Source organism: Macaca mulatta, chromosome 11, assembly GCF_049350105.2.
Source record: "Macaca mulatta isolate MMU2019108-1 chromosome 11, T2T-MMU8v2.0, whole genome shotgun sequence".
In the NCBI taxonomy this organism is placed as follows: Eukaryota; Metazoa; Chordata; class Mammalia; order Primates; family Cercopithecidae; genus Macaca; species Macaca mulatta.
In genome coordinates, this window is record NC_133416.1 from 92,248,632 (window position 1) to 92,262,342 (window position 13,711).

At 35.2% G+C, this 13,711-nt stretch overlaps 1 protein-coding gene across 1 annotated transcript in view; it reads left to right on the forward strand.

Annotated features, from left to right (window-relative positions):
- The window catches only part of LRRIQ1 (leucine rich repeats and IQ motif containing 1), a 133,797-nt gene that overhangs the window by 18,285 nt on the left and 101,801 nt on the right, over positions 1-13,711 (forward strand). Inside the window, 3 exon segments of the mRNA XM_077953101.1 lie at positions 997-2,631; positions 10,056-10,208; positions 11,519-11,669. Coding sequence (XP_077809227.1) covers positions 997-2,631; positions 10,056-10,208; positions 11,519-11,669 — 1,939 coding nt within the window.

Here is a 13,711-nt window from a genome sequence, read left to right on the forward strand (position 1 = left end):
AACTCCTAATAGTCATGTGTTGGAGTTTCTGTGTTAATCTTCTTTACCTCTGACATATCATTTTTATCTTTGTTATTATTTGTTGTTGGGGGAAAACATCTAATTTTGAATGTTTTTTTAAGTAATCAGCTGTCCAGCCATTCTATTTTGATTATTTAAGTGAGCTGTTTTTATTTGAACACTTGAAATATGAGGTTATTCCTGTTTAAATATTTTTTCTAAAATATCTTTCTTTAAATTTTTATCTAGTTTATTTAATAGTTCGATTTTCTCAGAAATTGGTTCTTCCTTCTGCTGATTAAAATATAGTCTCATATCCTTTTTGTTAGTTTCCCATAGATATTTTCTTAATTTTGTTGATCTGCTTACTTTTGGTTTAGGACTCTAGTAAAAATAATATTTTCTCACCTAACTCTAAATATTTCATTAAATACAGTAGTATGTGGTTATCAACTATTTTGGTCATTGAGAAGGGGTAAGATATGTGAGTAGGCTGGTTCTGGATATTGTTTTTATGTAGGGACTATCTGACTTTCTTGGTATCATAAGTTTCACAAAATAATTCCTGTTTTTGCAGTCTCAGTACTAGCTGAGTCTTCTTGATCGGAACTCTCATTCCAGAAAGTTTGAAGTCCTTTATTTCTATGTGGTTTTTAGCCTGTGGTTTCCCTTTTGTTGTTGTTGTTGTTTGTTTGCTTATTCTATGTCTTTCTGATTTTATGTTTTCTATCTTCAAGGAAATCTCCAATTTATATCTGGGTGGCTTAGAATACATATAACATTAGAGTATCAACTTAACAACATGATTCAATCTCCTAAATATTAAAAAAGTGTACCCTTTAAGATAAATGACTTTAGTTTCTCTAAATAAATTTTATAGAAACTTTATTAAGATGTCAGTTTTAGTATTTGTTTTCAATCTATATTTCAGATGACATTTTAGTAACATCTCATGTTTAGTTTATGCTGACTACCATGTATCTTACTTTGTTTTAGGAGTATATTAGAAACTTGCATTTACAAATGGAAGAAGAAAGGACAAGATTTAAAGACCAACAGGAAAAAGAAAAAAATTGTTTGTTAAAACAGCAGAATAATGCAGCTGTTAAAATTCAGGCTAAATATAAAGCATTTGTAGCCTATCAAAAATATGGCCCAATTATTAAAGAGCAAGTTGAAAGTAGGAAAAGGAAAGCACAAGAGTGGAAGGAAATGGAAGCAAAAATACGACAGAAGGAGGAAGAAAATCGAAAAAGATTAGAGGAAGAACAAAGGATAAAAGAAGAGAGAAAAAAGCAAAAGGAAGAGGAAAGGAAAAGGAGAGAAAAAGAGTATGAAGACAAAAAGAATATTATGAAACAAGAAAGAAAGCAACTAATAATCAAGGAAAAAATAAGATTAAGAGAAGATGCAAGTCAACAGCTAATAATAAGTAGTGCATTAAAGAAGAGAGGATATAATAACAAACATTTAAGTCTTGAAGATATTTCAAATGATAAGGGTGATATAGCCAAAAATCTAGTGGATGAAAATTTAAAGAAGCAGGAAGATGTTCTCCTTTGGCTAGCTGAGGAATCAAATATGAAAGAAAATATAGATAGACAGACTATATTAAAAGAATCAATACAAGTACAATTAAAAGAATCTGTATCAAGCCAAGCAATTCTGGCAGATTTTAAAATGGAAGACAAAAATGAAAACCTAGCAAAAAAGCAATGTTCAGAAGAATGGGTCAAGCAAGAAAGAAAATATGAAAATGCAGATAACAAAACTGAATTGGGAGACTCTGATCTAAAAGAAAATCTGAAAGAACAGTTTCCACTGCAAGAATTAAAGTCTGATGCAGAAAAAGAAGAAATCATGAAACATGTCATAAATGAGAATATGGGACCAAAAACCCAGATAATATTAGAACATAACCAAGAAATCAATGAAGTGAAAACCAATGAAACACAGAAAATAATCAAAGATAATCAGCAGAAAAAGATACAAAAAGTAGAAAAAGAAGAGATACAAGAACAGAATGGATTATTATACAAAGATAAGGATACTTTAATTATTTCAGTGAAACAAAAATCACTCTCACTAACATCAGAAAATTCTGAAGATGTAGGAGAAAACGTAATATTACAAGAAAAAGAAGTTTATTCAAAAGTCAAGGAAATTGAGGAGAACCCTAAAGACAGTGCTTGGAATAGTGGCATTGTGATTTTTAACACAACTGATCCCATGATAAATAAAGAAGACAAAAGAAATGACCAAGATTATGTGTTAGGTAGACATGCTCCTTGTGAAGACTTGAGTGACTATAATGCAGAAAGCTCCATGGTATCTAAAGAAGTAAACTCTCTTAAATCTGAGATTAGAAAAATTTCAGAAAAATGCCCTGAAAATGGACCTGAACCTGAAAGCATGACCTGCTCTGTACCAGAGTCAACCCTTCTATATTCTATTGAAGAAAAGAGACTAGCCTGGATAAAATCATTTAAACCTTGGCTTGAAATTTTCAAGCAAAATCAACAAAAGAAAATTGTTAGAAGAAAGAGACATGTGAAATGCCCAGCCAACATGACACCTGCTTTGGATAAACTGGAAATTCTTCGATGTGGCCCTTGGGATACTTTACAGCAGGTATTTCTAATTTTATGATACTTTTTCATATTTAATTGCAATTAGCTCTTTAAAATGTAACTTTTCAGATCTTAGAAAAAGAAATATTTTGTATACAAGAATTGTCTCTCTTGTTTAATAAATTTATGAATGAAGTATTACCCCATTTGGGAGGGAATATATCTCAACTAAAATAGTTCAAGGCATCTTCCCTAAGTGACAGTCTATAAACAGCTTTGATTTATATTTTTTAATATCTTGAAGCCTATGTTCAAGGGCCCTACAGTCATTATTTAAACCTCTAAGAATGGAAGCATACAGAAAGTTAGGGTTAGAATTATAGTAGGAAACTCCTAAGTAAACAGAAGTTTGCTTTAGACTTGAGCCACGACACCACCTAGTGGTTCCTTTTGGAATAAAGTGGATTCCCGGTGCATGACCACTGTTGTGAAAGAAGGGCTTGCATGATAGCAGACCCTAGAACTCCTATCTAGAAACAATTATTTAGTTGTGTGCTATTTAAAGGTGGTGCCTGTATGTCTGAAATGTAAAATAGTTGTCATCAAATGTTACTAATTTTATATGGTTATGGAGAACATTGTTTCAACCAAAATTAAGACACAGAAACTAACAAACGTATGGAAAAAGGGAAAATATTTTAAACAGTGTAACACTAGAAAGGACTTATGATTAAAATACATATATTTATCTAAGGCCTGAAAGTCAAATATATTCCATAAAGTTTATTTAGTTTCTTGATAGACTTTCTTGCTAGACAGATATCTAGGAAAAGGAACAATCATATTAATAGGTAAACATTATTTTGTTTATTCACTCAGCAAATATTCATCTATCCAATAAGATGATCAATATTTATTGGTGGACTAAATAAAAACAAAGAAAACTCAGTCTTTTCCTTTACGGAGCTTAAACAAATAGATACATAAATACATTATGGATCTTGAGAATTGCTGTAAATAAGACTTCAGAGTATCCTGTGAGAGAATAATAAAATAGTGGGATTTTGAAGAGATTTGTGGTATATGAAATAGCAATATAAGAGATGAGAACTGGGACATACACTTTTAAGTGTCTTTTATTTCCTAGGTAATGTATTTGCCACATCTATCAGGTCTGTAGAGCTACATATAGAATCTCTCATCTGCTCTTCCCTAATTTTTTCCTTGGGCATGTTATCTCTGGAATCATGTTTTAGCACTTTTCTTTCTCTAACATATTGCTGCAGGCCTTCCAATATGATAACATTAGCAATTATTTAATTTTCCTCATGAATATCTGTTACAGCTAGGCACGAGTGATGGCTTCATGCCTACAGTGTACTTGCTTCAAAAGTGAAAATGAAGTTATAGAAGCAGTAGTGTTCCTCCCTTTTCTTGTAGGTATCTGTTGTGTCCAATGAGAAGGAAGTTAAGGTGTGTGAATCTCTTTCTCCTTGGCATTTCTTCTCCAGCTCCCTCTCTGTTCCTTCTTTCAAACGCTTGTCAATTTACATAAAATGACAATTAACTTTCTTTTTTTTTTTTTTTTTTTTTTGAGACGGAGTCTTGCTCTGTCGCCCAAGCTGGAGTGCAGTGGCGCGATCCTGGCTCACTGCAAGCTCCGCCTCCTGGGTTCACGCCATTCTCCTGCCCCAGCCTCCCGAGTAGCTGGGACTACAGGCGCCTGCCACTGCGCCCGGCTCATTTTTTGTATTTTTAGTAGAGACGGGGTTTCACCATGGTCTCGATCTCCTGACCTTGTGATCCGCCCGCCTCGGCCTCCCAAAGTGCTGGGATTACAGGCGTGAGCCACCGCGCCCGGCCTAATTAACTTTCTTTTACTTTTCAGAGCAAGGCCTGACAAACTATTAAAATCTATAGAATACCTGAAGATTTGTTGAAATGTGGATTCTGATTCAATAGGTCTGGTGATCCACCCATCCTCCATTCTTGCAATGATTCTAAATGATGATGTTGGTGCTGGTGAATGGACTAATCTGAGTAGCAGTGTTCTAAAGGGCACCATAATCCTCTCATCACTTCTTAAAGCAACTATCTCAAGCTTTTAATTTGGCTTTGAAGCATCAAATAGACAGTATAAAGATGAAAAATACACGTGAATGTGCCATATAGATGCCAAAGTGTTAAGAAAATATCCCTTTTGTGGCCGGGCGCGGTGGCTCACGCCTGTAATCCCAGCACTTTGGGAGGCCGAGGCGGGCGGATCACAAGGTCAGGAGATCGAGACCACGGTGAAACCCCGTCTCTACTAAAAATACAAAAAATTAGCTGGGCGCGGTAGTGGGCGCCTGTAGTCCCAGCTACTCGGGAGGCTGAGGCAGGAGAATGGCGTGAACCCGGGAGGCGAAGCTTGCAGTGAGCCGAGATCGCGCCACTGTATTCCAGCCTGGGGGACACAGCGAGACTCCGTCTCAAAAAAAAAAAAAAAAAAAAAAAAAAAAAAAGAAAATGTCCCTTTTGTTACCAGACAACTCCTGTAAAGAATCTGTTCCGTAGATAGCTTACTATGGTGCCTTTATTCACCACTGTTACTACTGATCCATGGCTCACTTTCTTTTTGACCTTCTGATCTTTTAGCTTCAGATCTCTGTCCTTATCTTGACCGCTCACCGCCATCCTTGGGATGTCCTTCTGGAGATAAGCTTAGAATAAGTTTATTGTCTCCCAGTAATGCATTCATTTTGCTTACATTAATCTCTTACTTTGAGACTTCAAGACATACTTCTTTACACATTGTTCATACTTCTTTACACATTGCCAGGCAAATAAAGATACTCCTCAAGTTACAATGAAGTTACATCCAGAAAAACCTACATAGCTTACAACTGGGCAAAATCATCCGGTAACATGGTACACTGTAGGATATTTGTTGTTTACCCTTATGATCGTGTGGCTGACTGGAAGCTGCAGCTCCCTAGCATTGCCTGACATTGTGAGAGATTATCATACTTTATATTGCTAGCTTGGGAAAAGATCAAAATTCAAAATTTGAAGTATGGTTTCAACTAAATGTCTATTGATCTCACACCATCATAAATTTTTTTTAAAATTCTGTGTTAAACAATCTTACAGGAACTATCTGTAATGACTTTCATTACCTGATTATAGGATTGATGGGTGGGGGGATGAATAAATGGATGAATACAGAATTCCAATAGAAATATCTAACGTAGATGACCAGTTGATGGGTGCAGCAAACCACCATGGCACAGGGCACGTGTATACCTGTGTAACAAAACTGCACGTTCTGCACATTTATCTCATGTATACATGTAACCTAAAGTATAATAATAAAAAAAAAGAACTGCAATTGAATGTTAATCTGATCTCCTCATATTACCAGTTTCACAGTTTAGATAAAGTATATTGACTGAAGAGGAAATTAATGTAAAATTATTGAAGTGTAGTTTATTAGACTACTAAGTTCTATGTTAAGACTGTTTCTAATTTTATTTCTGCCATTTACTGGCTGTGTCACCTTATGCAACTGCTTGACCTGTATGAGCCTCAGTTTTGTCTTTCACAAACTGGAAGAGCAATATCTATTTTTTTTTTTTTTTTTTTTTGAGACGGAGTCTCGCTCTGCCGCCCAGGCTGGAGTGCAGTGGCCGGATCTCAGCTCACTGCAAGCTCCGCCTCCCGGGTTCACGCCATTCTCCTGCCTCAGCCTCCCGAGTAGTTGGGACTACAGGCGCCCGCCGCCTTGCCCGGCTAGTTTTTTGTATTTTTTAGTAGAGACGGGGTTTCACCGTGTTAGCCAGGATGGTCTCGATCTCCTGACCTCGTGATCCTCCCGTCTCGGCCTCCCAAAGTGCTGGGATTACAGGCTTGAGCCACTGCGCCCGGCCCAGAGCAATATCTATGATACAGGATCGTTGAGTTTTAAAATGCTGTATGTAATGAACATGGCCCAGGACTTCTAATATCACTTGTTAAATGTGGGTCTCAAGCAAGCAAAGAGAAGGACAAATGGATTGTTTTTGAGGGCTGCTTAATAGCTTGTTTCATCAAAAAAGTTATAAAGTTGAAAATACTAGACCATTGGGTTATATACAGTAATATCTCAGAAGGGAAGACTAAAGAGCAATAATTATAGGTAATGAATATATTTTTATTTTAAATTTTTAAATGTTTTAACTATTTTCTCTTTTATTTTTCGCAGTTTGCTACTAATGGTAACTTGTGTTAAGTAATAACTACCACAAAAAAGGGCATTGAGCTTAAGGATTTTTAAATATTGCTTTATATCATACATGCATAATAATATTTTAGATGCTTAGTAACTTTTAGATCAAGAAGTCTCACTTCTCTTATACAAAGTAAATTGTGATGAACTGCTATTGGAATGATACATGACTTACCTGAAATTATTTTGTAGCTGTTCTATTCAAGCCACTAGTCAAACATTGGACTCAGTCCCTTTGCAGCTGATTTTTAAAACAATATTATTTTTCTCTGCCAAATAGATTTGAGTTTGGACCACTGAACAAATATTCTGAAAAAGTTAAAAAAAAAAAAAAGACTTGTTGCTTGCATTACTTTTGTAATTACATTTACCATAGATGACTGACACTTCTTAGGTTGAACTCAAGAATAATTGAGAATAAAATCTCTAAAAAGTATATTGCTGTGTTAGGGAATTTTATGTCCAATGGGCCATAAAGGATTTGGGAAAATATAGATGATTAAGTAGAAAATTGATTTGGAATCTGTTATTAAAATATAATGAGTGTTTCATAGCTTCTATAGGTGGAATAGTTCATTCTCAAGTCATCAGAGTCTGAAAGTATAACTTTTTCAAATGTTTTTACATAATTCATTATAAGAAAAAGGAAGTGTGAGTGCTATAAATACAGTTGAGTTTTGCCACAGGCTAGGGAAGTTCATTCATTTATTTATTTAAGAAACATTTACCCAAAACCCATTGTGCTCCAATTGCTGTTTTTCAAGTTGACCGTACAGTAATGAACACATATGATTACTAATTCTATATTGACCTTAATTTTGAAGCATAAAGTGGTTTTATATATGTGGCACTTGTCTCTATAATTAATTAATACAAAATTAATTAATACAAAAATTAATACAAAATTAATACAAAAATTTATTTTGATCTCATATATTTGGAAAAAATCTGTGGTCGAGTAGGGAATATATCGCTATACTGTAAAGATTTTTAAAAATATTCAATGAAAAGGGCTTCAATTAAAGGAGAAAATATGAAGCTCCTCATATTCAAAAATAAATACCACTAACAGGGATACTGTAACAGAATAGATAATAAGATTAAATATATAAATAAATCATAAATAACTAGAACTTAATTGTGGTTGTATATTTGTTTGCAAGCAACATGTTACTAAATCACGCTGAATAATATAAATTATAATGTTGAGTAGCATTTGTTACTATACAGCTGTAGTTGTTGAATTTTCAATTTTTAAGTGCTCAATTCTAAATAATGTTTTCATTTTTAGTGTAGAGCCAGTTTTCCAATTACAGAATTTATATCCGTTTGTTACAGATTAACTAGGCAGTACATAGAATTTATCTCCATACAAATTGATGAGTACATTTTCTTTGTGAAAAAAATATTAAAAATAAATTTGTTTCAAAATTGCTTTAGATTATGAATAATTCCTAAAATGATTTTGAAACTAGAAGTCTTATTTATCTGAAGGTTTTTTTTTTTTTTTTTTTTTTTTGAGACAGGAGTCTCGCTCTGTCGCCCAGGCTGGAGTGCAGTGGCGCGATCTCGGCTCACTGCAAGCTCCGCCTCCCGGGTTTACGCCATTCTCCTGCCTCAGCCTCCTGAGTGGCTGGGACTATAGGCGCCCGCCACCGCGGCCGGCTATTTTTTTGTATTTTTAGTAGAGACGGGGTTTCACCGTGGTCTCGATCTCCTGACCTTGTGATCCGCCCGCCTCGGCCTCCCAAAGTGCTGGGATTACAGGCGTGAGCCACCACGCCTGGCCTATGACTTCCAGTTTTATCTATGTTGTTGCAAATGACAGGATCTCATTGTTTTTGATGGCTGAATAGTACTCATGGTGTATATGTACTATTTTTCTTTATTCATTTCTCTGTTGATGAACACTTAGGTTGCTACTAAATCTTGGCTATTGTGCAGAGTACTGCCGTAAACTTGAGGATACAGATGACTCTTCAATATACTGATTTGGTTTCTTTCGGATATATATCTAGCAGTGGTATTGCTGGAACATTTGGTAGCTCAGTTTTTTGAGGAATCTCCAAACTGTTCTCCACAGTGGCTGTACTTATTCACATTCCCACCAACAGTGTAGGAGGGTTCCCTTTTCTCCACATCCTCTCCAGCATTTGCCTGACTTCTGCACATAAGCCATTTTAACTGGGGTGAATTGATACCTCATTGTCGTTTTGATTTACATTTATCTGAGGATCAGTGATGTTGAGCACGTTTTCATATGACTGTTTGCCATTTGTATGTTTTCTTGAGAAATATCTATTCAGATCTTTTGCCCATTTTTCAATTGGATTATGAGACTTTTCCTATTGAGTTGTTTGAGCTTCTTATATATTCCGGTTACTAATCCCTTGTCAGATGGATAGTTTGCAAGTATTATTCCCTTTCTGTGGACTGTCTCTCCACTTTATTGATTGTTTCCTTTGCTGTGCAGAAGCTTTGTAACTTGATGCAATTCCATTTGTCCATTTTTGCTTTGGTTGCCTGTGCTTGTAGGGTATTACTCAGGAAATACTTGCCCAGTCCTATGTCCTGGAGAGTTTCCCCAATTAAAAAAAAAAAATATATATATATATAATCAGTGTCATAGTTTGGGGTCTTAGATTTAAGTATGTTTAATCTATTTTGACTTGATTTTTGTGTGTATTAAGAGATGGGGGTCTAGTTTCATTTTTCTGCATATGGATATCCAGTGTTTTCCAGCACCATTTATTGAATAGACTGTCCTTTCTCTAATGTATGGTCTTGGCACCTTTGTCGAAAATGAGCTCACTGTAGATGTATAAATTTGTTTTCGGGTTCTCTGTGCTGTTTCATTTGTCTGTGTGTCTGTTTTATGCCAGTACCATGCTGTTTTGGTTACTGTAGCTATATAGTATAATTTGAAGTCCATACCACTTTAAAAATCAAAAATTGGCGAAAAAACAGAGAATGAGCTAATACATGATTATGTTGTTGCATTTATGTATCTTACCTTTGGGCTTGAATTTGTCATAGATGATTGCAATATTTTGTTTTTGTATGTGGGGAACAAAAGAGACCAGATAACTTAGCAAATTGAGTTGTTAGCAAACATAGGCTTCAACATACAGTATTACTTTTCTTAAATGAATTTTCTAAACAGTTTTGTAAGGCTAATGTTGTTTATATTCATTTTTGTTAAATAACACTGTACACTCCAATTTTCTTGATTCCTCTAGGTTACAACAGTTACATTTCAAGATTTGCCAGGCTGTGTTCTTTCTACACTGGCAGAGTGTACAAATCTTCAGTTTCTATCCCTTCAACACTGTGGATTAACTTCTTTGCACAGCCTGAGTAATTGTAAAAAACTTAAGTACATTGATGCACAGGTATGCTCTCTGTCCTACTGTTATTTATTTTATAATAAAATGTAAAATGGATTTTTGTTTACATTTCAGAAATGACACTTTTGAAGAAACAATTACTAAACTAACTTGTAACTCAGCCTGAAGAGATCAAGTGGTATGGTAAAGTTTTGAGAAGCAGAGAGGGAAGTTTATTGGATGATATGACCTAAAATGACTAACTCTTTTTGTAGCTAATATGGTTATGATTTTCATTACTTTTGCTGCACAACAAATGACTATATTACTTAGTAGTTTCAACCAACAACCATCTTATTTGTTCATGGTTCTGTGGGCCATTAATTGTGACTAAACTTGGCTGGGCATTTTTTCTGATTTCTATTGTATTTACTGGGTCTCTTATGTAACTGCAGTGAGATGGAAGCTAGAGCTAGAATGTCCTAAATCACTTACCTTATGTGTCTACTGCCTTGGCAGAATTGCCTGGAAGATGGGAATCTCTCTGTTATATGGGGCTTCTTTCCAGGGAGTTTGTAGGGTATTTCTCAAGAGCAGGATCTCAAGAACCTAAAAGACATGCTGCAGTGTGCAAGTGCTTATAAAACATCTGCTTACATCATGTTGGCTAATGTTTTATTGGCTAAGCCCTGAGGTCATGTGGAAGGGGACTGTATGCATATGTGAATATTGGTTTCTGATGTTTACTGGGAGCTACCAAAGTAACAGTCTATTAAAATCTATCCTCTGGCTTATAATGATTCACATCTTTCCCACATGCAAAATACGTTCATATCCCAAATACACGAAAGTATCATTAACTTAAGGCATCGGGCTCAAGCTTGAAGCACAGGCTTTTCTCATCTAAATCAGATCCAGGTGAAGAGGAGGCTCATCAGGTCCAGTTCCTTGGATGCATCCACTGAGGTGAAGCCAGCTCAACTCAGATATCTGCAATATAAAATTAAAAATTACCTACTGCCACCCCACATACAATGGTGAGACACGGCTTGATTAACAACAGTAGCCATTCCCATTCAAGATGGGAGAAACAAGAATGACAATATATTCACTTTTTAAAATTTATATTGTTTAAAATACTTTGTTATCCTCTGTGTTTTAAAACAATAATATTTAATACATTAAAAATTAATTATTTATTAGTTTACTTAATATTTTCATCCAAATAGTATAACAGTTTTCAGGGTTATCTTAGAAGTTAAAGATTCAGATATTAATTTGGAGATCCTATCTCATCTTTCCTCTTTTTGAAAGCTTTAAATATTTCATTAATAAGCCATTGAAGTAAAACTAATTGCATTTGTTCTTTGCTTCAGGAAAACCGTATTGAGGCTATTGACTGTGAAAATCTGGAAAATCTCTGTGTTGTTCTTCTTAATAAAAATCAACTGACTTCTCTTCATGGTTTGGATGGCTGCACTAATATTCAATGTCTTGAACTTTCACATAATAAAATTACTCGAATTGGTAAGCACAATGAAATTGTAATATTTAAACATTTATTTCTCATAATCTATTTTGTTTTATTTATTCCTTTTTAAGAGTAGGCCGCCATCACAAATGTGCATATTTTATTTATGTTATACTTTTAAAATCTAGATTAGAAAAATTCAATTATTTTTAATGTCTATAAAGGGAATATGCTCTCCCATCACTGGCAACTCTAGTTGTTAGCAGCCCCCCAAGTTAGTATATATGCTTCTCTGTTTCTTTTCCTACATCCAATAGTGATCTGAGCTCTACGGGAATATAACACCTAGATATTGTGCCTTGATATTTTTATGGATCCTATGCTTCCCAAATGCCTCAGCAATTGTTGTAACTGTTTGCTGGTAAACCTTTTTCATCACCACTCTCATTAGCTACATACATCACTTGGACTAATCTTTCCTTCTTCAGATAAAGTTGCTAAATCTACATGAAAGATTCATCAGGCCGAATCTCCCTAAACTTCTCAGTCCCTCCAGAGCTATATCTGCATATCTATGTAACTATATTGACTTCCTTCCTTATGTCTTATAATTTATATAGGTAGCAATGAAAATCTCTTTTCTTACTTAAAGACCAGTCCTTTTATTTTTTTGTTTTAGCAATTTTTTTGTGGACCCAAGTTTATCTTTTTTTTTTTTTTTGAGACGGAGTCTCACTCTGTCGCCCAGGCTGGAGTGCAGTGGTGGGATCTCAGCTCACTGCAAGCTCTGCCTCCCGGGTTTACGCCATTCTCCTGCCTCAGCCTCCCAAGTAGCTGGGACTACAGGCGCCCGCCACCTCGCCCGGCTAGTTTTTTTTGTATTTTTTAGTAGAGACGGGGTTTCACTGTATTAGCCAGGATAGTCTCGATCTCCTGACCTCGTGATCCGCCCGTCTCGGCCTCCCAAAGTGCTGGGATTACAGGCTTGAGCCACCGTTCCCGGCCTATCTTTTATTTTTTATTTATTTATCTATTTTTATTTTTTTGATAAGGTCTTGCTATGTTGCCCAGGCTTGTCTCGAACTCCTGGGCTCAACAGATTTGCCCACCTCAGTGTCCTGAGTAGCTGGGACTACAGACATGTATCACTACAGTCAACTAGTCCTATTTTCTATAAATATTCCCATCAGCCCTTCTGGACCTTACTCCATTATTTTTCATCAGCCTTCTGTCAAAGTGTTTCTATTGCTGTGCCCTTTCTCTCACATCTCTAAATGAAAATAAAAACAAAAAACAAAACAAAACAAAACAAAAAAAATTTCCTCTTACCTCACGTTGAGTTCTGTCTTTGCCTCCCCTCTCTTCTTCCCCTTTATTGTCAAGTTTTGGGAAAGAAAGAATGTTTTGTGTTTGCCTTAACCTCTTATTACCCAACTTCCCTCTTCTACCCACTGAAATGAAACTCAAGTTACTTCTGCATTATTGTCAGCATGATGATTCTGAAGTAAAAATTGTATTATTCACCTCCTGGCTTGAATTCCTCTATTGTTTTTTATTATTTTATTCATTATGGAATTCTCAAGGGCCTTGGCAGAGGGTTAATAATGGTTAATGAAAAATCAAGGATTGCCAAAAAGTTGGGAACTGGATTAAAACTTTACTTTGATATGGTACAAATGGCTGAAATATTGGGCTCCCGGAGGATACCATACTGTCCACCTTTTCAATCCTATAACCATTAGAAAGTCTAATCTAGACTGAAATATCAGAGTAGAATGGGCATAGATAAGGGAACAGTAGTAAGCTTAATTTCTGTATTTAGTCTTGGTTCTACTATTAGTTTTGCTTTTCTGTGTATATTTTGTTTTTTCTTCTCTTTTTATTGTGGAAAATTTCAAACATTTATAAATGTAGAATAATACATGGAAATTCCATATAACCATTAGTTATATTAAACATTTGCTTCATCTTTACTTTTTTGGGGTTTTGATTTCGTTTTTTCTTTCATAAAGCAGATCCCCAGACCATGTAATTCCATTCCTTCATGCTTCAGGAGACAGTTTTCAATAATATGGCCCTCTCTTACTTAACCCCAGTG